Below are 23,371 nucleotides of genomic sequence, written 5' to 3' on the forward strand. Positions count from 1 at the left end.
GGTTAACACTGCACCTTGACTGAATGCTCTTGAGCTTTGTAACCCTTCGTACATTTTCCATTGATATCTCTTCACTTTCTTCTGTTGTTTCATTCTTTTTGATTGAAATATGTTTGTTTTAAAAAATCTTTTTTTCTCTCTCTCTGTCTCTCTCTGGGTCTTTCTTTTTCTCTGTCTCTCTCTGTCTCTCTGTCTCTGTCTGTCTGTCTGTCTGTCTGTCTGTCTGTCTGTCTGTCTGTCTGTCTCTCTCTCTCTGTGACAGGATCAACCACTGTGAATGCTAATGTGGCGGAAATTATTTTATAATAAACATAATAAAGTTAACTTGTATTTCACCTTATCCCACCATCAAAGCCAGGCTCAAGGCGCTGTACAGAAAGAAAACAGACAGCTGGTCTCAAAAACAAAGAGTTGATTGTGAACTCTGTTAATGTAGCTACTCATGCCATCAGCCATCTGCAACGTTTCGGAACCTTGGTAATTTCGGCAAAATCAGATTAATTTATAAAGTTTAGTTTGCCATGAGGCGTGCATGACAACGGGACTTAAAGGTGTGAAAATGTACACTGGAAGGCTTTTCTACATTTTTATATAAATATTGGAAATAGTCCAGCAAGTCGACTGATGCGTTTATTTATAGTTCCAAACTTCATCGAATTATACGAACATTTTGTACTAAAATATAATCTGAAGAAGACCCAATAAAACTTGAATTTACTTTTATAGTGTTACCGACAAATTGGTCACATAGAAATGTTTTTACTCTCCAATATATCAAATGACAATAAGAATCCATTCTGGTTAGTATAGCATTGAAAGCATATAGAGAATAATTGAAAAAACGAGAGGCGTGTTTTGAGTGGGGTGTGGAGAGGAGACTCGGAGGATTATATTATGGAACAGACTAGTTAAAACTGTTGAAGATATGTGTTATTCAGTCTGTCACGACTGATTACATACTGGTAGAATGCAGATCACATACACTGGACTGGTATTCAGAATCACATCTCAAGCATGGAGGATGTTATAAAAAAAAGTTTTTTCTTCACTCAGTATCGCTTTTGACAGAGGTGGCTGTCCACTTTGACCCCTGGTTCCTGTGCCACTTCATTTTGTATACTAATGTTAATGTGATAATATTTAATTTGTAATGTAAAGATATTATAGCATATCTATAGTCTCCCTTCTCAATACCTGTCACCAATACAATAAAGGTTGGATGTCATGGGTTTAGCTCTCACTATTCCATAAGCCACTCCAAAAACCAGAAATCCCAGGCACTTAGAAGACTGTGTTTTACAAAGACCGTTGAAATCTGTTTATTTAACACAGGTAATGGAGGTTAAGTTGGGATCGTGATATCGGTTCTTGAGGTCAAGCGCGGGTCACCTGTATGACGTCATTAGGGACACCACAGAGCGTGAGAGAACACATTGCACGTGTTGAATGCAAAGAGGATGAAATCAAGTGACAAAGGGCTTGCCGTTAAATTTGTATTTTGGTTTGAGACAGCTATGTTGTTATATGAAAGATGGCTTATTTGTCAGCAAGAAACGGTATTTTAGTGAGTTATATCAGGTGTGGAAGCTTAACGACTTTCCAAATAGACAGGCTTACCTACGCAGAGGGAGGCATTGAATTATAAATTGCTCCTAAGGAATAATATTTTTTGAAAAAAAAATGAGAGAGGATTTGATAGATATAAAAATGTTTAAAATAATACAGAAATGTTCAAACTGTATTTGAAGTAAGTCTTGTTTTAGAACCAAGTGTCGACGAATGGTGTTTCGAAAATAAGTGTGTCTGTGTTTGTGTGCAATAATATGTTAAAAACAAGGTGACAGTCCTTGAGGAAATTAAAAGTCTTCTCTGGTCTGTAACAAAAGCACTCTGCCGTTGACTTCATAATTAATGAACTTGTCCATTAATCCACGTGTACTTTGCTTTGTTTTCTTGTGCTTTTCCTTGCACTAGATAAGATCTCCTTTCTCTTCCCCTATCCCTCATCTGACAGCCTCTCTGTTCTTTGAAGGTTGCCATTCAATTTTTTCTGCCTTCTTTAAACATTATTCTGTGTAATCGTTTTGTCTGTCACAATAAAAAAATCTGTTTTTTATAATATTGATATTTCATATTAATACAAAATACTTGGTCCTTTGCGTTTGTGATGTTGTGTGGACATTTTAAACTGATATAGCTCTGACTTTACGCAAGGCTGGATTTCGCTTTTTTAAATATATAAAAAGAAAACATTTAAATGTCGAAAAACGCACGTGTGAAGATTGTCACGCCACCCAGTCCTATTGACAGCCTCACGAGATGTAAAGAGAAACTTTCTTATTATTGTTATATCTGTGAGTGTTCCGTCAGCTACAAGGGTTCAGCAAGGGTGTATATCGCCTGCTAATTGCATCGAACTTTTCAGTATGTAAGGCTTAGCTATCTATCATCACTTATAAATAATTATTTGCTTTTAAGACCAACACTTTGAGCCTGTCTTTGATGGACGGAAAAGCGCTGTATTATTATTATTAGTAGTAGTAGTAGTAGTAGTCGTCTCCGTCTTTCACAGTAAGTGATTTTGCAATTGAGAGAAAAAAAAACCAAGAAAAAAATCCTGAACATGTGCGATTCATGGTTCATGAAGCGTCGTCGTCGTCATTAAACTACTGTAAGAGGCACATTATATTGGCTTCAAAACCCTCACGTGCACCAAAGATAATGACATGCAATAATAAGCGCCATGAGTGCGTCTAAAGACAAAGTCCGGCAACCACCCACCTTATTACACGGCTTATTGTCTCCCCTGCCTGACGCCTGCGCACACAAATACACTAAAATACTACATCTGCTGCAGATCAATGCAAGTGAAAGATTCGTAAATCCATGGAACTGTGAAAATAAATAATAACACACAATTCTGCAAAATCGTTTGCCAACACGCGCAGATTATTTCCCAGTAAAACATTCACCACGTTTTCTCATACATCATGGGATAGTCTTGTCTTTATTGTTAGGCAATCACTCACCTGTCAAACTTCTAGATTACAAGGCAGCAGATGTTTTCTTTATCACAAGCTTAGTCTTAGTTTTTTGGTTTGTTCCTCAGGAATCAAAGTGTAAATTCGGTCCCTCTATCTACTGACCGTACACACATCACAACCCAAGTTTTCTTGGTTCTATTGAATTGCTTCTTCTTTAAACGATGAATACATTGTAAGCTAAACAAAAAATTCTTCCTTATAGTCTAAGAGGAGGTATTGTGTCCATATACCTTAGTTTAACCAGGCTGTCTTTCATTCGTCACAGATTATTTTCTAGGTTAGATATCAATCTCTCCTACAGGAGAATGTACTCGTCATGTTATTTTATATTGTAATCATTGACATCTTCGATTTATTCCAGTTTTAAGCTCATTTCTGTACGATTTTTATTTCGTGCACAAAAAAATTAATTATTGTTTTATTGTTTTTGTAAATCATATTCTCTCTCTCATACACACGGATTTATAGCTCATGAAGTGGTCAGGTGTTAGTAATAAGTAACTATTGCTGGCAGTTGGATTGTTTATTTTAATTTCTAGACATTTTTTATTTATCTTTTTATCAAGAAGCTGAATATATATTGTTCCATTCCATCTCCCTAATAAACACCAGAATATGATTTCTTAGAATTCCTTGCTCTATGTACTTCGTGAGGTAAGAACTTAGCTTTAAAGTATTTACGTTCTGTTTACCGTATACAGAATATATCTGTGGTTGTTTTTATAAAACAAAAACACATTTGCCGGTAAAGACGTTAGCATTTGATTAAAGAACTTGTGTGCATATGTGTTCGTTTAGCAAGATGTATACGGGAGGGGGGGGGGGGGAATTAGTGTTTTACGCCGTGTCAGCAGCTAAGGCTATATTACGGCAAGCAGCCAGCCCTGCAAACAGATGCCACGTGCAGAGAAAGAACAGCATGAGAACATTGTCACGCCACCCAGTCCTATTGACAGCCTCACGAGATGTAAAGAGAATTTTTTTATTATTATTATTATTATTATTATTATTATTATTATTATTATTATTATTATTATATATATTATTATTATTAATTATTATTATTATTATTATTATTATTTATTATTATTATTATTATTATTATTATTATTATTCCTGTGAGTGTTTCGTCAGCTACAAGAGTTCAGCACGCCTGTATAATCGCCTGCTAATGCATTTAACTTTTAAGCATGTAAGGTTTAGCTATCTATCGTCACCTACATAATTATTTGCTTTTAAAACCAATGTTTTGAGCCTGTCTTTGATGGAGGGGAATGTATTATTATTATTATTCGCCTTTCACATGTGCTTTCACAGTACGTGATTGTGCCACTGAGAGAAAAAGTGAAAAAAAAATTCCTGAACACGTGTGATTTATGGTTCATGAAGCGGTCAAGTGTTGATGATAAACAATGCTTTAAAGCAGTTGTATTTGTTATGTCAACATCTAAACATTGGCTTATTCGTCTTTTTGTCAAGAGGTAGAGTATATATTTTGCCCTGCTTATGTCTGGTAAACACTCGACTTCTTGGTTTTCCTTGCCTACCTTTGCATTGACAGGTAAGAATGTATTCTTATATTAATATTAACTGTAAACGATTTATTTATTTTGTGCATAAAAGAATTTCTGAACATTTAAATCTCTGTCATGGTGCTAATTTTCTGTTCACTACCTTTCTTACTGCTTATGATGACTTATTTGCCAAAAATGTCAAAAATGTCACAAAAAAGTAAAAACAAGACAAACGGGGGTTCTGCTCTGTGCAAGAGCTGATTGGTGATGCTGTAGGTTGTCTGTAGCAAGAATACACTTTACTAAATAATGTAACCCACAAGTTCTAGAAAGTATGTAGATTGTCATTCGAATGTGCAACATTACGACGAATTTCTTCCCTCTTTAAAATATCATGAGTAGCTGTTGGCGTACAACAGGGGAAACAATGAACAGTAGCATATGGCTTCTTGTAGGACTTAATCCTTAAATGAACACACGAACACATGCACCAAAGAAAATAACATACAATGCTGAGTTCCACGTGTGTACGTCTATGGATCAAGTCCGACAACTAGACACTTGACACGACACGGCTTATTGTCTCCCCTGCCTGACTCGTACACATACAAGTAAAGACAGTGTGACTAGACCGGCTGCAGATCAATGCAAGTAAAAAGATTCGTAAATTCACTGAACTCTAAAAATAAATAATAAGACACATTGATTGAATATAGATTGCCAGAAGGAGCAGATTATTTTGCAGAGAAACTTTAACCACATTCACCACGTTTTCTCATACATCATGGGATAGTCTTGTCTTTATTGTTAGGCAAACACTCACCTGTCAAACGTACTTACAGATTACAAGTCAGCAGAGGTTGTCCTTATCACAAGCTTCATCTTGTTTTTTTGGTTTGTTCCTCAGGAATCAAAGTGTAAATTCGGTCCCGCCATCTACAGACCGTACACACATCACAACCCAAGTTCTCTTAACTAAGTTGTATTGCTTCTTCTTCAAACGGTAATAGAATGACAGATGAAAAAATTCTTTGAAAACCTTATTATATGCCTTATACAATAATCCTTATATATGGTGCACGCTTCTTGAGATTTCCTCAGATTATCCCGTACATCCCGTTATGGTTGTTGTCTAAGAAAAGTAATCAAAGCAAGACTAATAAAAGAACTAGTTAACAATCGCAAAGTATAAGAGATAATGTGTAGCTTCTGTTGTTGACAGGGCGGACTAATCGGCAATTTCATCATGAAGGTTGTCATTCTCTCCTGTCTTCTAGCTGCAGTTCTTGGGTAAGCGCTCATTTCTTAACGGCTTTTAGAGAATTCTAAACTAGTTATGAGTGAAGCTTTTTAAAGAAAGTAAATATTCTTAGACTCTTCCCTTTTTCACATTAAAGCAGTAAAAATGTAATGAATAAGAGTAATTAAATCTCGGACAATACCTAGTAGCCCCCTACACACACACACACAGGCACCAAAAGCACATCCTGTTAACATCCTTAACAAATGGACTAACAAAAGAAGACGACTAAATCATTTTATTTACTCTTTCAGGGCGGACTACGACGAAGATAAAGCAGGTTTTGACGCTAACGACCTAGACGGTGATGGGGTTGTACGGCCAGAGGAGCTGCTGACTTCCATCGAACAAAACGACCTAAACAGTAATCGTCATTATCATCATCATCATCCTCGTCGTTGTTAGCGACGACAGCATACCGTTAATCCCTTTCTAATCGTTCGCATTCTAGTATCTCATTTTTCTTTACCAATTTTACTTATTAATTCCATTAAGGCTACCCACGAGGACTCTATATCACAAAATCTGTGTATGTAATTTACATTTTAAGGAACTTATATTTGGAATAAGAATAATAAAAAGGTTAAGGCTTATTAAGCACACGCTTCATTGTTGGAATTGTTTTCAAATTTTATTTGCAGACGACGGAATCATATCCATTGAAGAAATTGCAGCTACTCAGCTACCCGGGACTCCCGAGATTGTAATTCAGGGTACTTTCAACTACTACGACAAACTAGATGGCGCTGCTGACGGCGTGATCTCTCTGTCCGTTGCTCCTGTGCTGTTTCACATCTTCGACGCTAACGGTGAGTGTGACTCCTTTGACACAAAGAAATTAAAGGCCAGGAACAAAATGTATTTCCACCTCATACCTACAGAATATCGTACATAGGACACTTGAAGAAAAGATCTTTTGATAGTTGAACAATAACATTTGTGGTTTTGAATTTTATTTAGGGTTTTAAAATATGCACTTAGGTAAACCGTTTTAAAATATGTCGAGTGCTTAATTTTAAAATCGTTTTATGTTGTGAGTTGTGAGCTTCACTTCTAAAACAACTGAATTGAAATTTCAGGTGACGGTGAAATCACACTTGATGAATGGTTTATTACTCTTCCACAGGTAATATCAGACAGACAGAGCGACCGGCATACAGACACACTAACAGATAGACACACACACACACACACACACACACACACACACACACACACACACACACACACACACACACACACACACACACACACACACACACACACACACACACACACACACACGCGTGCCGTATTTTAAGATGAATAACTGCCGCTGTTGAGTATAGTCATATCCGACTATATGAATCGGGAAAGGAAGAAATTGCTTTTAAAGCCCTCACCTTCAATAGCCCTTATTGTCATCATCACTATCTTCATAGTCTACCTTCGTCATCCTCGACGAATTCGTTCTTTTTCTTTTCTTTATCTTCCTCCTCCTCCTCCTCCTCCTCTCCTCCTCCTCCTCCTCATCATCATCATCATCATCATCATCATCATCATCATCATCATCATCATCATCAAACAAGCAGGTCGACCCGTAAACTGACACCTTAAACTGAACGTAAGGTATGGGGATTAAGGAGGAGTAAAGTCGCGACCTTTGTACTATTCTTGATCACCTCTGAGTAATTCTCCCATCGTGCATACCTACCCCTCTTTGATGCTTGTTAACGAGGTTTTCTGCTGTGTTTAAGGGATTTAATTGAAACTATTCAGTTATCACTTCATGTACGATATGAATTTTAAATAAAAATATTACAATAAATAAATACAGATTTACAAGTAAAAGGAATATATATATATATTGTCGGCTTATTTCCATATATCTCACGCCGAGCAAACTTTGATGGCCTCATCGTGAGTAAGAGCTTGAAAACTTTACATATAAAGTAAATAATTAAAAAGATTCTTAACTTTGTCAAGTACAGTACAGAATGAAAATAATGCGACTGGTAACATGTTATCATATTTTGGTTTTGGCAGGTAAACGATGGCATCCAAAACGAGATTATGGCCTTATATACAGCTTAACAGGCTGATACATGCAACACCTGACAGAGGAAGGGAGATGATGCTTCAGTAACTATGGCTATACAACAGCAAGACACCTGACAGAGACTTGTAATAAAATTCAAACAAATGAATGATGACGGCTTTTCGTTATGTGTTCTGTAAGAAGATAATTAAGAAAAGAACCCATAATAAGAGAGTCAACAACAACATAATTGAATTATTCAAAATATCCCTATTTGGACTTACCGTGAATTGATAGTTTGAGAAACGGTGCTTAAGAAATTTGCAATATTTCATTATCACAACATTTTCTACCGACACATTTACACAAATTCACAAATTGTAGTGGGTCAAAAAATAGCATACTCGTTATACTGTTATTTATATTGAAATATAACTATTTTAACTCATTTAATGAGGAATAACTTATGTGACATGAGTTAAATTCCCATATAAAATCTTTCCATCTTCAATTCGTGTAGCAGAATCAGCTATACTCATACCTTCTTTATTCTTTACATTGATGAAAATCTTTTCATGTTTCCAGAAGATTTTTTTAGTTTACAAACTACTTTTAGTTATGAAGCAATCGCGAGTCTGTGGAGTTATGACAACATGAGTTGTTGTTGTGTCTGTATGTGCGTTCGGTCAGTAGACAGGAAGGCGAAGTAGATATATTGATTAGTAATTAACAGATAAATAAATCAACAACCCACTTGTCAAAAAGAAAATCTCTGCTGCCATAACAATTGTCAAAGTAATGCGGACCACAAAATGCATTAATCTTCTGAGTATTGTTTCGTATCCCATAATCCTTTTTTATATTCTGTGTGCTTCAGGTTTTGTTCTCTTGTCTCATTGAAGCTTTTGTTTCGTGCAATAATGACTAAGGAGGCTCAACTCCTTCAGAGCAGCTTGTGTGCTAGACAAAGTCATTGACCACAGTAAATGTTGGCAGCAAGTTTTTGAGATAAAAAGTCATTCTATATGTCTTTAGTCGACCTTGCTGTAGAATCATGTGTGTTGGCTTCTAGTGAAGGTTTTGAGACCTAATGGTTTGTTAGAAGGACGATTTCTGACTAAGAAAGTAAACGACTTCTGTAAAAGTGTCAGACGGTCGTTAGAAAACATTTCAACAAATATAACTTCCATCTGCTGGGTATACAGCATAATGGGAGACACATAAAAGACACAAGACACGAAAATGAGCTACCCCTTTAACGGGAAGTAAAGTACGTTTATGAAAAAAAAAACCCACTAGAATTTTCGTTAATATCATTAATATAGTTTATTAGAGCGAAAAATTAATTCCAGCGTTCAACAACAAAAGTAAGCCAGACCATTGTTGAACTTTGGTTTAAAAAAAAAAAAAAAAAAAAAAAAAAAAAAGATTATTTTTGAACAACCGTCAGCATTTTTTACTTTCTTTACTTATAAAGAGGTGTATCTTCCTATGTTTGTGTATTTTTGTGAGCGATAGAGAGAGGGAGTAAAAAACAGGGTTTGTGTTGTTTTTGTTGTTGCTGTTGTTTCTTTCTTTCATTTTTCTTTTTCTTTTTTTTTTTACATCTTTTGATGAGTGCTTAAAACATAACACTTTTATCCTTTCTTTCTACGCTACGTAAGAACTGGGGTGGACATGGCCATCATCGTCATCGTCATCGTCGGAATCATCGTCATCGTCGTCGTCGTCATTAAACTGCTTTAAGAGGCACATGATATTGGCTTCCACAAACTTAGTATATACACATGCATCAAAGAAAATAACATACAATATTGAGTTCCACGTCTAAGGATCAAGTTCGGCAACTAGACACTTGCCACGACGCGGCTTATTGCCTCCCCTGCCTGACGCCTACACCTACAATAAAGCACATATCAATGACAGTGAGAAAAAAATCGTAAATTCACTGAAATGTAAAACTGTATACGTGGAATTATTGCTGGAAGGTTTATTGCTAGAAAAGGATTATTTTTCACATAATGTGATTACTAATTCTCGCCACTTCTTTCCATCCATCATGAGATTGTCTTGTATTTATCGTTGAGCACCCTATCACCTGTCAGATTTACTTACAGTTTAAAGGGACTGTTGGTTTCCTTATGACAAGCCTAGGCTTAAGTTACAATTCTCGTATTCGCGAATCACAGTATATATTTGGTCCTGCCATCTCTTTACCGCACACAAACCACAACCCAAGTTCTCTTGGTCCCACTGACTTGCTTCTGCTTCAAACAGTAAGTACATTGTAAGATGTAAAAAATTTTATATGTTATGCAATACAGCTTACATTGCTTCAGCTGCTATTTTTTACAATTGAAAATTTTGAATATAAACTAACCCATGCAGACCAGTTGATGAGTAGATCATCCACGATTTAAATTAAAAAGAAACACAGTTTGTCACAATAAGTTAGACGATTTTCCAACGGTCTCGACTGAACAGCGATGAGTTGTATGGTCTACTGAAGTCCTGACTCGTCTTAAACCAAATAACAAAACCAGTATTCATTATCAGAATCAGTGTGACTAACCCTTTGTCACCTGACCTGGTATCTATTCAACACGTGCAATATGTTCTCACACGCCCATATGTCAAGCAGTTGTGGACAAACCCCGACTTTTTATTTTCTGAATTGGTGCAGCACAAAACCAAATTACAATCTGTAATTGCTTCATGGTGAATTAATATGTTTAATCAATCAACTTTATTCTTGTGATTAAACAAGTATCCATAGAAACATTTCTTGAGATCATCTGAGGCACACATCTGAAGTTACAGTCCAAGAGGAGGTGTTGTGGCCGTTTACCTTAGTCAAGGCAGGTTGTCTTTAACTCGGACCAGATCTGTCTCTAGGTTGTACTTATACTAACCTACAGGAGAAAGTACTTGTCATCCTGGTTATTACTGTGTTCTTTTACATTGAAATCGTTAACATCTTCGATTTATTCTAAATTGTCAAACTCATCTCCATATGATGTTTTTGTCGTGCACAAAAAAAAGTTTTTATAAATCATATTCTTTCTTTCCTTTCTTTGACCACGAACTAATATCTCTGGACTGCTGGCAGACTATTTTTGAGTTAACTGCTAAAACGAGGCATTAGACAAAAAAGCTTCCGGTTTAGTCACATTTTTTTGTTACGGCTCGCCGAGACTAACAGCGGATCACTAAGAGGCTAAGCGTTGGTCTTGGCAGACAGATAGCAGTCCACCTATACACGTCCGTACTGTGACTAAACCTGATGGAGATCAATGCAAGTGAAAGATTTGTAAATTCACTGAAATTGAAAAATGAATAATAAGACACATTGCTGGAAAATTATTTGCCAGCACGCGTAGATTATTTCCCAGTAAATCATTAACTGCGTTCACCGCGTTTTCTCATACATCATCGGATAGTCTTGTGATTAAAGTTCAAAGGTTTTCTTATCACAAGCTTAGTCTTGATTTATTTATTTATTTGTTCCTCTGGAATCAAAGTATATATTCGGTCCCGCTGTCTACTGACTATACACACATCACAGCGCCAGTTCTCTTGATTCCATTGAATATTTCTTCTTCTTCAAACGGTAAATACATTGTAAGATAAACAAAAATTATCTAAAAACCGTATTATACAATAACAATCATTTAAGGTGTAAGCTTCTTGTATTCAAGACGTGCAATGTGTTCTTTCACGCTCATATTTGCTTAATACAAATTTGTTGTTGACAGGGAGACTGATCGGCAATATTCATCATGAAGATTGTTATTCTTTCCTGTCTTCTAGCTGCGGTACTTGGGTAAGCGCTCATTTCATTAAGCTTTTAAAGGATTCTAAACTTAAGAAAAAAATTAGTTTTAAGCGAATCTTGAAGATTTTTAAAGAAACTCGGTAAATATACTCAGACTTTTCTCTCTTTCACAGCAATTAGTTGACAGCAATAAAGAAGTGTAATGAATAAAAGTACTCAAAAACATGGACAGACACCTAGCACCCCCCTGCACACACAGGCACCGATAAGCACATCCTGTTAACACCCGTAACAAATAAATGCATGACTAACATAAGACGACGACTAAACCGTTTGATGTATTCTTTCAGGATGAACTACGACGAAGCTAAAGCAGGTTTTGACTCTACCGACCTAGACGCTGATGGGGTTGTACGGCCAGAGGAGATGTCGACTTTCATCGCAAAGACTGACACAAACAGTAATCGCCATTATCATCATCATCGTCGTCGTCGATGACAGCATAGTCGTTAATCCCTTTCTAATCTTTCGCGTTTAATTATCTGAATTTTTTAACCAATTTTACTTACTATCTCCGTTAAGGCTACCGACAAGTGCTCTGTAGAACAGAAAACTGTGTACATAATTTACATTTTAAGCATCTTATATTTGGAATAATAAAAAAAAAGCTGATGGTCACTAGCTAAGTCCGTCTGAGAATGAGTATTAATGCGTATTAAACTGAAGAGATGTCTGAATTGTTTTCACAAATCTCTTTCGCAGACGACGGAAGCATATCCATTGAAGAGTATACAGCTACTCAGCTACCCGGGACACCCGAGCTTGTAATTCAGGGTCATTTCAACTACTACGACAAACTAGATGGCGCTGATGACGGTGTGATCTCTCTGTCGATTGCTCCTGTGCTTTTTGACATCCTCGACCCTGACAGTAAGTAAAGACCTTTGACACCAGGACATTAAAAGGCAGGAACAAAAAGTCTTTCCACCTCATACCTACAGAATAAAGTACACAGGACAATTGAAACTACGATCTTTTTATAGTTGAACAATAATATTTGCGTTTTTGGATTTCATGTAGTGTTTTCAAATATGCACTTAGCTAAGCCGTTTTAAAATATGTCGAGTACTTAATTTTAAAATCGTTTTATTTTGTGAGTTCCACTTTTTAAAGAACTGAATTGAATTTTCAGATGACGGTGAAATCACTCTTGAAGATTGGTTTGTGACTCTTCCACAGGTAATATTTAACAGACAGAAAGAAAGAAGGAAAAACACACAGACACACAGACAGAAACACATGCCGAATTTTAAGACAAACTACTACTGCTGCTGTTAAGTAGTCATATCCGAATATACGAATCGGAGAAGGAAGAGGTTGCATTTACTACCCTCGTCGTCATAAAACGTAATTGTCATCATCACCATCATCCTCATGCTTTTTACCTTCCTCCTTCTCCAAGCATTCGTGCACCTTCTGCTCTCTGTCATACTCTTTCTCCTACTACTACTACTCCTACTACTACTCCTCCTCTTCCTCCTCCTCCTCCTCCTCCGCCACTTCCTCCACCTTATCATCATCATCATCATCATCATCATCATCATCATTAACTGGTACCGATCGGAACAAGAAGCTCCACCCCTACAAATCATCGTAAGGGATGGGGCACTCGATAACACAGCAGGAGTAAAGGCGCGAACTTTGAACTTTTTTTGAACACCTTTGAGTAATTCTCCCATCGTGCATACTAACCCCTCCTTGATGCTTTTCCACCAGGATTTTTTTCTGTTTTTAAGGAATTCAATTGAAATTTGTTGGCTATCAATTGATGTGTGATATGAATTTAAAATAAAACTTTTAAAAGATGAAAATAAAGATTTACAAGTAAAAGGAGTGTATATATATATAAATCAATATTGTCAGATCATTTCTCCATGTCATACCCCAATATATCTTTAATCATTCGAATCATACGATGTGATTGCCTGATTTTTAAAAGAGCAACTTGTTTTAAAGGTACTTAAAAAATATCATACATTTTACACGATTCCTCTAATTGCACGTGTATCGCAATGGGAATGGGCTCGTTGATGGGTAGCCATGCAAACTTTGAAGACAGCATCGTGAGTCTGAGCATGAAAATATTACATGTAATGTAAGTAGTTAAAAAGATTCCTCTCAACTTTGTCAAGTACAGTACAGAATATAAATAATGTGATTGGTGTAGCTGGTCACAAGTAATCATATTTTGGTTTTGGCAGGTAAACGATGGCATCGAAAACGAGATTGTGGCCTTATATGCAGCTTAACAGCCTGATACATGCGACACCTGACATAGGAAGGGAGATGATGTTGCAGCAACTAAGTCTATACAAGAGCAAGACACCGGACAGAGTTTCTAATAAAATTCAAAATGTTTGAAATGAACGATGATGGCTTTTCGTTATGTTTTCTGTAAGCAGATAATGATGATAAGAACTTATAATAAGAGAGGTAACAACAACATTTATGAATTATTAATAAGATCTCAGTTTTGACTTAACGTGAGGAATTGATAGTTGAAGAAACGGGGCTTAAAAAATTTGCAATATTTCATTATCACAATATTTGATAACTACACATTTACACAAATTAACAAATTGTAGTGGTTCAATAATTACCATACTCGTTTTACTGTTAATTAGATTGAAATATAACCTTTTTAACTCTTTTCCGTCGTGTTGCGCAAAACTCAATCATTTATAAAAAGGTTGGATAAAATTTTTAAATGGCAATTTCATCAGAATTTATAATATATTGAATTATAAAATTGTTTAGCACTTTAAATTTTTTTTTTCATTAATTCTGTCTTAAGAATCTATTTTAATATCGACACTTTATCTTATTAACGTTGTTACAAAGATAAAAGAAAAATGTATGTGACTGACCATTAGGATATGTAAATTTATACAATTATAATTTCATGCCATGTTTGGTCTTAAGTGTTTACTTAGACAGAAAGTGCAGTCATTAAAATCTACACAGACATTTCAAATGTTATTATACGAAAAAAAAATACAGTGTCTCTACTACTACTATACTTTATAGAAAAATGAATTCCTCTGCCAACAAAAGAAAAGTCAAGAGAGTTTTGCTTCTGGTGTTAAGAAGTCAGATGGAAAGACATAATATATTCTAATCAACAAGCTAACATTCAAACATAAAAATTTGGCATCTTCAATTACTGTAGTAGAATCAGCTATCCTCATGACTTCTTTATTCTTCACAGTGATGAAAATCTTTTCAAGTTTTCATCAGATTTTTTTTCAGTTTACAAACTTTTTACAGGGGAGTAAAGACAACTTGAGGTGTGTGTGTGTGTGTGCGGTCAGTAGACAAGAAGGCGGAGTAGATATATTGATTAGTAATCAACAAATAAATAAATAAACAACCCAGATGTCAAAAAGAAAATCACTGCTGGCATAACAATTGTGAAAGTAATACGGACCACAAAATGCATTAATCTTCTGAGTATTGTTTCTTATCACATAATCCTTTTTATATTCTGTGTGCTTCAGGTTTTGTTCTTCTGTCTCATTGAAGCTTTTGTTTTGTGCAATAATGGCTAAGGAGGATCAACTCCTTCACAGCAGCTTGTGTGTAAGACACAGCTCATTGACCACAGTAAATGTTGGCAGCAAGTTTTAGAGATAAACTGTCATCTCGTATTTCTTCAGTCGACCCTGTTGTAAAATCATTTGTTTTTGTTTGAAGTAAATGTTTTGATGCCTAGTGGTTTGTTATAAAGTCGATTATTGACTAAGGGAGTAAACGACTTCAGTCTGCAGAGTGTCGAAAGGTCGTTAGAAAAGCATTTTTAACAAATATAACTCTTACTTACACAGAATACAGTGTGAAGGGAGATATAAAAGACACAACACACAAAATTGAACTACCTCTTTAAATTGAAGTCAAGTACATTTACGCAAATAAAAAACAACCCAAAAAAAGAATTTTCATTAGTGCGAAAAGTTAATTCCAGCGTTTAATAACAAATGTAAGCCAGACTATTGTTGAACTTCGGTAAAAAATGATTATTTTTGAACAACCGTCAGCATTTTTTTCATTTCTTTACTTATAAAGAGGTGTATCTTTCTATGTTTGTGTATTTTTGTGAGAGATAGAGAGAGATACGGAGGAAAGACAGGGTTTGTGTTGTTTTTGTTGTTGCTGTTGTTTCTTTCTTTCATTTTTCTATTTTTGTTTTACTTCTTTTAATGAGTACTTAAAACATAACACTTTTATCCTTTCTTTCTACGCTACGTAAGAACTGGGGTGGACATGGCCATCATCATCGTCGTGGTCGTCGTTGTCGTCGGAATCATCGTCATCGTCGTCGTCATTAAACTGGTTTAAGAGGCACATGATATTGGTATATTAGATACAACCTTGGTATATACACATGCATCAAAGAAAATAACATACAATACTGAGTTCCACGTCTAAGGATCAAGTTCGGCAACTAGACACTTGCCAAGACACTGCTTATTGCCTCCCCTGCGTGACGCCTACACCTACAATAAAGCACATAATGACAGTGAGAATCAATCGTAAATTCACTGAAATGTAAAACAGAATACGTGGAATTATTGCTGGAGAATTTAATGCTAGATATGGATTATTTTTCACATAATGTGATTACTAAATCCCGCCACTTCTTCCCATCCATTATGAGATTGTCTTGTATTTATCGGCTGAGCACCCTATCACCTGTCAGATTTACTTACAGTTTAAAAGTAGTAGATGTTTTCCTTATGATAAGCTTAGTCTTAAGTTACAAATCTCTTATTGACGAATCACAGTATATATTTGGTCCTGCCATCTCTTTACACACACCACAACCCAAGTTCTCTTGGTTCAACTGAATTTCTTCTACTTCAAACAGTAAGTACATTGTAAGATATAAAATAATTATTATATACGTTATACAATACAGATTACATTGCTTCAGCACGATCTTGATACCATTGAATTGCTTCTTCTTCAAACGGTAAATACATTTTAAAATTTAAAAAATCTAAAAACCTTATTATATGACTTATACAGTAAAGCTTATTTAAGGTGCAAGCTTCTTGTGTTCAACACGTGCAATGTGTTCTCTCACCTACATATTTCCGTAATGCAGTTGTCCACCCTTTGAACTTACGAACCGATATTATCATGTTGGCCAATTAATACCCATGACCTGTATTAAAGTAACAGAGATTATAGCACACTGTAAAACTATTTGTCTTTTAATATTTTAAAACTTTCACGTGAACAAATAACTCAGCATCGTGTCGTTCACAATTTCTGTACGAGAGCAACAGAAAAATTTTTGGCATTAATTAACAGAACGCAACTTTGTAAAATGGATGCACACATAAAACAGTTGAAAGCAATATTTCTGTAACACCAAATTAACTTGTATAATACATCAGCTTCAGTCTCCTTGACTACACAAGTTTCCCAAGAACGATTTTTTCATATCATCTTAAGGACATGCCGCTGATGTTAAAGTCTAAGGGAAGTAATCGAACCAAGACTAATAAAAAAACAAATTAACAATCCAAAACTATCATAATGTGTAATTTTTGTTGTTTACAGGGCGGACTGATCTGCAAATTTCATCATGAAGGTTCTTATTCTTTCCTGTCTTCTAGCTGCGGTACTGGGGTAAGCGTCCATTTCCTTAAGGCTTTTAGAGGATTGTAAACTTAATAAAAAAATTAGTTATGAGCGACACTTGAAGATTTTTAAAGAAACTCGGTGAATATACTCCAACTTTTCCCTATTTCGCAGAAAGTAGTTTACAGCAATTAAGAAGTGTAATGAATAAAAGTACTTAAAATCTTGGATAGATATCTAGCATCCCCCGATACACGCACACACACACACACACAGACAGGCACCAAAAGCCAGTTAACATCCTTAAGAAATGGATGCATGACTGACATGACATAAAACCGTTTGATTTATTCTTTTAGGATAGACTACGACGAAGCTAAAAGAGGTTTTGACTCTCTCGACCTAAACGGTGATGGGGTTGTACTGCCAGAGGAGTGGTTGACTGCCCGCGCAAAGATTGACGCAAACAGTAATCGGCATTATCATCATCGTCGTCGTCATCATCGTCATCGTCGTCAGCGATGACAGCATAGCCGTTAATCCCTTTCTAATCTTCCGCGTTTAATTATCTTTTTTTTTTTTTACCAATTTTACTTATTATCTCCCTTAACGCTACCAACAAGCTCTCTAAAGCACAGAAAACTGTGTACATAATTTACATTTTAAACATCTAATATTTAGAATAAAAATTGAAAAAAATGTTGATGCTCATTAAGCCGGCTTGCGAATGTTTATTAAACGGAAGATATGTGTGAATTGTTTTCACAAATCTCTTTCTCAGAAGACGGAAACGTAACCATTGAAGAGTATACAGCTCTTCATCAACCCGGGACACCCGAGATTGTAATCCAGGGTAATTTCAACTACTACGACAAACTAGATGGCGCTGATGACGGTGTCATCTCTCTTTCACTTTTTCCTGTGCTTTTTGACATCCTCGACGCTGACAGTAAGTAAACAACTTTGACACCAGGACATTAAAGGGCAGGAATAAAAGGTATCTCCAGCTCATACCTACACTAGATCGTACAAAAGACTCTTGAAAAGTCCTTTTTTATCGTTAAAAAATAACATTTGTGGTTTGAACTTTCATTTAGTGTTTTTAAGATTGTATGTAGCTAAGGCGGTTAAAATATGTTGAGTTCTTATATTTACAGTCGTTTATGTTGCGAGTTCCACTTTTTAAAAAAAGTTAAATTGAATTTTCAGATGACGGTGAAATCACACTTGGAGATTGGTTTACGACTCTTCCACAGGTAATATCAGACAGACAGACAGACTGAAAGAAAAACAGACAGACAGACAGACAGACAGACAGACAGACAGACAGACAGACAGACAGACAGACAGACAGACAGACAGACAGACAGACAGACAGACAGACAGACAGACAGCTGTTTTTAAGGAGTTCAATTGAAATGTGTTGGTTATCACTTGATTTACGATATGAATTTAAAATAAGACTTTTAAAATATGAAAATAAATATTTACAAGTAAAAGAAGTGTGTATGTATATATCAATATGCTCATTTCCCCATGTCTTAATCCAATATATCCTTAATTATTCGAATCATACGATGTGATTGCCTGATTTTTAAAAGAGCAACTTGTTTTAAAGGTACTTAAAAAAATATCATACATTTTACACGATTCCTCTAATTGCACGTGTATGGCAATGGGAATGGGCTCGTTGATGGGTAGCCATGCAAAGTTTGAAGACAGCATCGTGAATCAGAGCATGAAAACATTACATGTAATGTAAGTAGTTAAAAAGATTCCTCTCAACTTTGTCAAGTACAGTACAGAATGTAAATAATGTGATTGATGTAACTGGTCACATGTAATTATATTTTGGTCTTGGCAGGTAAACGATGGCATCGAAAACGAGATTGTGGCCTTATATGCAGCTTAACAGGCTGATACATCCGACACCTGACAGATGAACGAAGTTGGTGTTTTAGCAACCAAGGCTATATAAAAGCAAGACACCTGACAGAGAATTCTAATAAAATTCAAAATGCTTGAAATGAACGATGCTAGCTTTTCGTTATGTGTTCTGTAAGCAGATATTGATGATAAGAACTTATTATAAGAGAAGTAAAAAAAATAATAATTCAATTATTAATAAGATCCCTGTTTTGACTTGACGTTAAAAATTGACGGTTAGAGAAAGTAAGCTTACAAAAGTTTACAATATTTCTTTACCACCACATTTTATGCCTACATGTTCATACAAAGTCACACGTTGTAGAGGTTCAATAATTACCGTTTGATTACTGATGAATTAAGCTGTTAAGAAAATGTGACCAAAATACAAATATTTGTTGCCGTCATCAATGTACTGTTGTTTGCTGCACTCTTCCGACAAGATAACAATGAATCCTAAACTGCAATCATCATAGTCGTTATACTTATAATTGGATTGAAATATAACTATGTTAAACTCCGCCTGGAAAACCCCAGAGTAACCTGCCGCTCCCAAGCTCGGATGAAGGAGAAGGGTTTGACGTGGGGCTAGCAACACCAAACTGTAAAACAACCCCTGCTATAGAAATCGCTCATACAGCACAAGGACGAGAGCCTGGACGGGAAGATCCCTCTTCGGAGGGGCTTATGACTCGTGTTGGTAAAGCCCTCGAGAAGCCAGCTATTCGACCCATCTCATGGCCAAGGCAAAAACACGGATAGGAACCTAGAATATCAGAACCTATACGAGAAAGGTAAATCAGTTCAGGTGTCAGAGGTAATAAAAAACTATGACATTCATCTCCTCGGCCTTTGCGAGACAATGTCCAACGGCCAGACTAGACTTTCGTAAGGGGAGACTATCATCTACTCTGGACCTGAAAACCCTGTCCATGACCACATGTCACCTGCACTCTACAGTGCCTTTCAGACGAGGAACATAAATAAATCAGAACACAGACAATTTAAATTTTAAAAATAATATAATTAGAAATTTTAAAGAAACACAAAACAAGTCCAAATTCCCCAACCCACAGTTCGAACCCATGCTTCTTCCAATGTCTCAAAAATATTCAATCTTCTTGCCGTCAGTACAGTTCCTCACAAAGTCTCCACTTGAAACAGTACAATGTTTTCGCTTCTTACATACACAATATATCCACGTGAAAAGTAACCCAAAGTTTTCACTTCTTGAAGTTATATCCAACTCAGCGCTGGTCAGTAACCAGGATACGAAGTGTAACCGAGTGGTAAGGGGGGTTGTATGGCAACAACAGCGGTCCAACACTCGAACCAAAAGGCAGGAACTTGTCAGCGGTGTGCGAACCTTTATTACACGTGCTTGTACAATGGCCACGGCTGCTCCACATCGCCAGAGGCGCTAAAACTCCGGGTGTCGCCTACTGTCACACGTCTGTGCTCTCTCTCTCTGATCAGCCGACGTCTCTTCTTGTTTCGTCTCAGCTCTGCCCTTATATACACCTATCGGGCGGGTACTTTTTGCGTTTCAGCACTTTTCTTGCAGCGTCAGCATCAGCACTTTTTTCCCATGCCTCAGCACTTCCTGCCAAAACCTACCAACGCCGGACTACCGGCCCTCTACATCCCCGCCGACTCTTTCTCTAACAGCGTCCTCGCTGATGAGCTTTAGCTAGCAATACTAGGGCTGAAATACAAGCACACCTAATATGCTTGCCTCGGGGGACGGACAGGTATCTTAATATTTTCAATCTGTTGCTGCTGGGGCACGATGTGTATATAAGGGCAGGCATTCCGTCAATCTGTCTCATGTCATTACTGTCAATGACATCTCGTAGGCTCAGTCGTGGCAAAACAAGAAGAAAATAAACAAAATACCAAAACAAACTAATCAATGGTTACACCACATCTATGTTATCTACAGTGTCACACAACCGTTTTCTACACATGTGAGCTTTATGCCTGTCTAACAGCAAACCGCTGCCATTTGTGCGGCTGGGATACTGCAGGCACTGTCACTTCTGGAATCACAGTTACTGTCATATCAGGCACCACAGGCACTGTCACTTCTGGAATCACAGTTACTGTCATATCAGGCACCACAGGCACTGTCACTTCTGGAATCACAGTTACTGTCATATCAGGCACCACAGGCACTGTCACTTCTGGAATCACAGTTACTGTCATATCAGGCACCACAGGCACTGTCACTTCTGGAACCACATTTACTGTCATATCAGGCACCGCACACACTGTCACTTCTGGAATCACAGTTACTGTCATATCAGGCACCACAGGCACTGTCACTTTTGGTATTAATCTTGTTCTGGCTTGATGGGGTGGAAGAGTACCATACCAGAACGGAGTTCCTTCGTCACTGTCATCAACTGGCCAGCTGGTGATATTACAGGTACTCCGGCCGCTCCGCCCATGGAATCTGTCCCGTTGCAGTTCTGCTTGGCTCTGCCGTCGTTGTGGTTGTCGCTGTTGTAGTTGCACCGGCTTGCTTTGAAACTTTTCCTTCGGCCGGCGATCACTGCCTCGGCATTTCACTCCTCCGATACCACAGACGAACGTGGCTTCAACGCCCTTGTATGACAGTCTGGGTTCAAATTCCACCAATTCACCTTTGCCGAGGCTGCGAAAGCCTGCCTTGTGAATAACTGAATGGTGGACAAAGACGTCTCGATCGCCATTATCAGGTGTGATGAACCCCCATCCCTTTGCCACGTTGAACCACCTGCAGAAACCTCGCCTTCTGCCCCCTCCACCATCGCTGTCATGGGAAGGTGCTGGTCGCTGGCCGCTCCGCTGTCTTGTCTGCTGTCGTCGCATACATTTCTGTTTGTGCTGACGATCAGCCTCGAAGGGGAAATCACTTTGCTGTGTCGTGTGAAGCCGGGAGGCCGCCTCCATCTCCAGCTGTCTGACTCGTGCAGTCAGACGATCTATCTCATCCTCCCTGTCATTACACATCTCCTCTCTCTCTCTGCACGTCGGGCCGTGTTGAGGAGATCGACAAAAGAAGACCCATGGTCGGCCAGGTGTCTGGACGTTTCACGTCGGACCTGGCTGTTTTTAAGTCCTTTCACAAAGCGTGTCGCCAGGTGTGTACTGGATACGGCGTCGCTCAGCAGGCGGTTCGCTTCCGCCTGTAAATTCCGGAGGGTCGCAGCGTATTCGATGACCGACTCCTCACTCTGCTGTCGGCGGTTATAAAAACTGGCGATAATGTCTATAACATCTCTCCGCTCGCCGTATGCCTCTCTCAAAACATCCAAAATCTTTTCCGGCGTGTCTATCATGTCATGAGGGAACATCAGAACTCGCCGTCTAGCAGGTCCCTCCAGCGCGTTGAGAATATAGACACAAGCCGCTTTCTCAGGCATCGGGCTTAGGGCGAGAGCTATATCGACCTCTCTCTCAAACTCGCCGACACTTGGCCCTCCGGCAAACTTCTGAAGGCGGAATAAATGACAGGTTTGTACAGCCTCTGCTGTACTGTCTCCATCTGCAGCCATCGTGTACACCTGCTGACACATCCTACTCGCAGCGCCAAAAATGTAACCGAGTGGTAAGGGGGGTTGTATGGCAACAACAGCGGTCCAACACTCGAACCAAAAGGCAGGAACTTGTCAGCGGTGTGCGAACCTTTATTACACGTGCTTGTACAATGGCCACGGCTGCTCCACATCGCCAGAGGCGCTAAAACTCCGGGTGTCGCCTACTGTCACACGTCTGTGCTCTCTCTCTCTGATCAGCCGACGTCTCTTCTTGTTTCGTCTCAGCTCTGCCCTTATATACACCTATCGGGCGGGTACTTTTTGCGTTTCAGCACTTTTCTTGCAGCGTCAGCATCAGCACTTTTTTCCCATGCCTCAGCACTTCCTGCCAAAACCTACCAACGCCGGACTACCGGCCCTCTACACGAAGAATAGGAACAAACAGAAGAGAAAAGCACAAAACACAATAGAAATCCAAAAGAAAACCTGGAGAGAAAAAAACAAAACCATTCTTTAAATAAATGCAAATTCAAACATATTCATAAAATATACACAAATATGTCACACTCATCCAATACAGAAATACACATTCACCGAAAAATCAACAAAGATACACACTCACCTCAAC

General features: G+C 37.7%; 3 protein-coding genes across 6 annotated transcripts; 2 read left to right on the plus strand and 1 right to left on the minus strand.

The window, feature by feature from the left end:
- Positions 1 to 4,563: 4,563 nt before the first annotated feature.
- On the plus strand, positions 4,564 to 7,997 carry LOC112569353. The gene is made up of 7 exons (XM_025247146.1): positions 4,564 to 4,605; positions 5,466 to 5,561; positions 5,786 to 5,848; positions 6,113 to 6,222; positions 6,500 to 6,667; positions 6,938 to 6,984; positions 7,884 to 7,997. Exons 3-7 carry the CDS (start codon positions 5,805 to 5,807, stop codon positions 7,929 to 7,931), a joined length of 417 nt encoding a protein of 138 aa, XP_025102931.1. The 5' UTR covers positions 4,564 to 4,605; positions 5,466 to 5,561; positions 5,786 to 5,804; the 3' UTR covers positions 7,932 to 7,997.
- Positions 7,998 to 10,093: 2,096 nt separating this feature from the next.
- On the plus strand, positions 10,094 to 19,321 carry LOC112569356. Of its 4 annotated transcripts, none has more exons than XM_025247150.1 (6): positions 10,094 to 10,151; positions 11,631 to 11,698; positions 12,001 to 12,110; positions 12,413 to 12,580; positions 12,843 to 12,889; positions 19,161 to 19,320. In XM_025247150.1, the coding sequence occupies exons 2-6, from the start codon at positions 11,655 to 11,657 to the stop codon at positions 19,206 to 19,208; spliced, it is 417 nt and encodes a 138-aa protein (XP_025102935.1). In that variant the 5' UTR covers positions 10,094 to 10,151; positions 11,631 to 11,654; the 3' UTR covers positions 19,209 to 19,320. The 4 variants fall into 4 exon arrangements, with proteins under 4 accessions (XP_025102935.1, XP_025102933.1, XP_025102934.1 ...); XM_025247148.1 differs by lacking the exon at positions 19,161 to 19,320 and adding an exon at positions 13,912 to 14,064; XM_025247149.1 differs by lacking the exon at positions 19,161 to 19,320 and adding an exon at positions 13,912 to 14,064 and having other exon boundaries at positions 10,120 to 10,148; positions 11,627 to 11,698.
- A 1,847-nt stretch (positions 19,322 to 21,168) lies between these two features.
- Positions 21,169 to 23,009, minus strand: LOC112569320. The gene has a single exon (XM_025247091.1). The coding sequence runs from the start codon at positions 22,214 to 22,216 to the stop codon at positions 21,197 to 21,199; it is 1,020 nt and encodes a 339-aa protein (XP_025102876.1). The 5' UTR covers positions 22,217 to 23,009; the 3' UTR covers positions 21,169 to 21,196.
- Positions 23,010 to 23,371: the final 362 nt, after the last annotated feature.

This window comes from Pomacea canaliculata, linkage group LG7, assembly GCF_003073045.1.
Source record: "Pomacea canaliculata isolate SZHN2017 linkage group LG7, ASM307304v1, whole genome shotgun sequence".
Taxonomy (NCBI): Eukaryota; Metazoa; Mollusca; class Gastropoda; order Architaenioglossa; family Ampullariidae; genus Pomacea; species Pomacea canaliculata.

Excerpts from the sequence above, each read along its gene's own strand:
- LOC112569356 (XM_025247150.1), top strand. The coding sequence starts at position 11,655 with ATGAAGATTGTTATTCTTTCCTGTCTTCTAGCTGCGGTACTTGG. Across the intron at positions 12,111-12,412 it reads CGCAAAGACTGACACAAACA|ACGACGGAAGCATATCCATT; the intron begins GTAATCGCCATT and ends TCTCTTTCGCAG. Across the intron at positions 12,581-12,842 it reads TGACATCCTCGACCCTGACA|ATGACGGTGAAATCACTCTT; the intron begins GTAAGTAAAGAC and ends TTGAATTTTCAG.
- LOC112569353 (XM_025247146.1), top strand. The coding sequence starts at position 5,805 with ATGAAGGTTGTCATTCTCTCCTGTCTTCTAGCTGCAGTTCTTGG. Across the intron at positions 5,849-6,112 it reads CTTCTAGCTGCAGTTCTTGG|GGCGGACTACGACGAAGATA; the intron begins GTAAGCGCTCAT and ends TTACTCTTTCAG. Across the intron at positions 6,223-6,499 it reads CGAACAAAACGACCTAAACA|ACGACGGAATCATATCCATT; the intron begins GTAATCGTCATT and ends TTTTATTTGCAG.
- LOC112569320 (XM_025247091.1), bottom strand. The coding sequence starts at position 22,216 with ATGTGTAATGACAGGGAGGATGAGATAGATCGTCTGACTGCACGAGTC.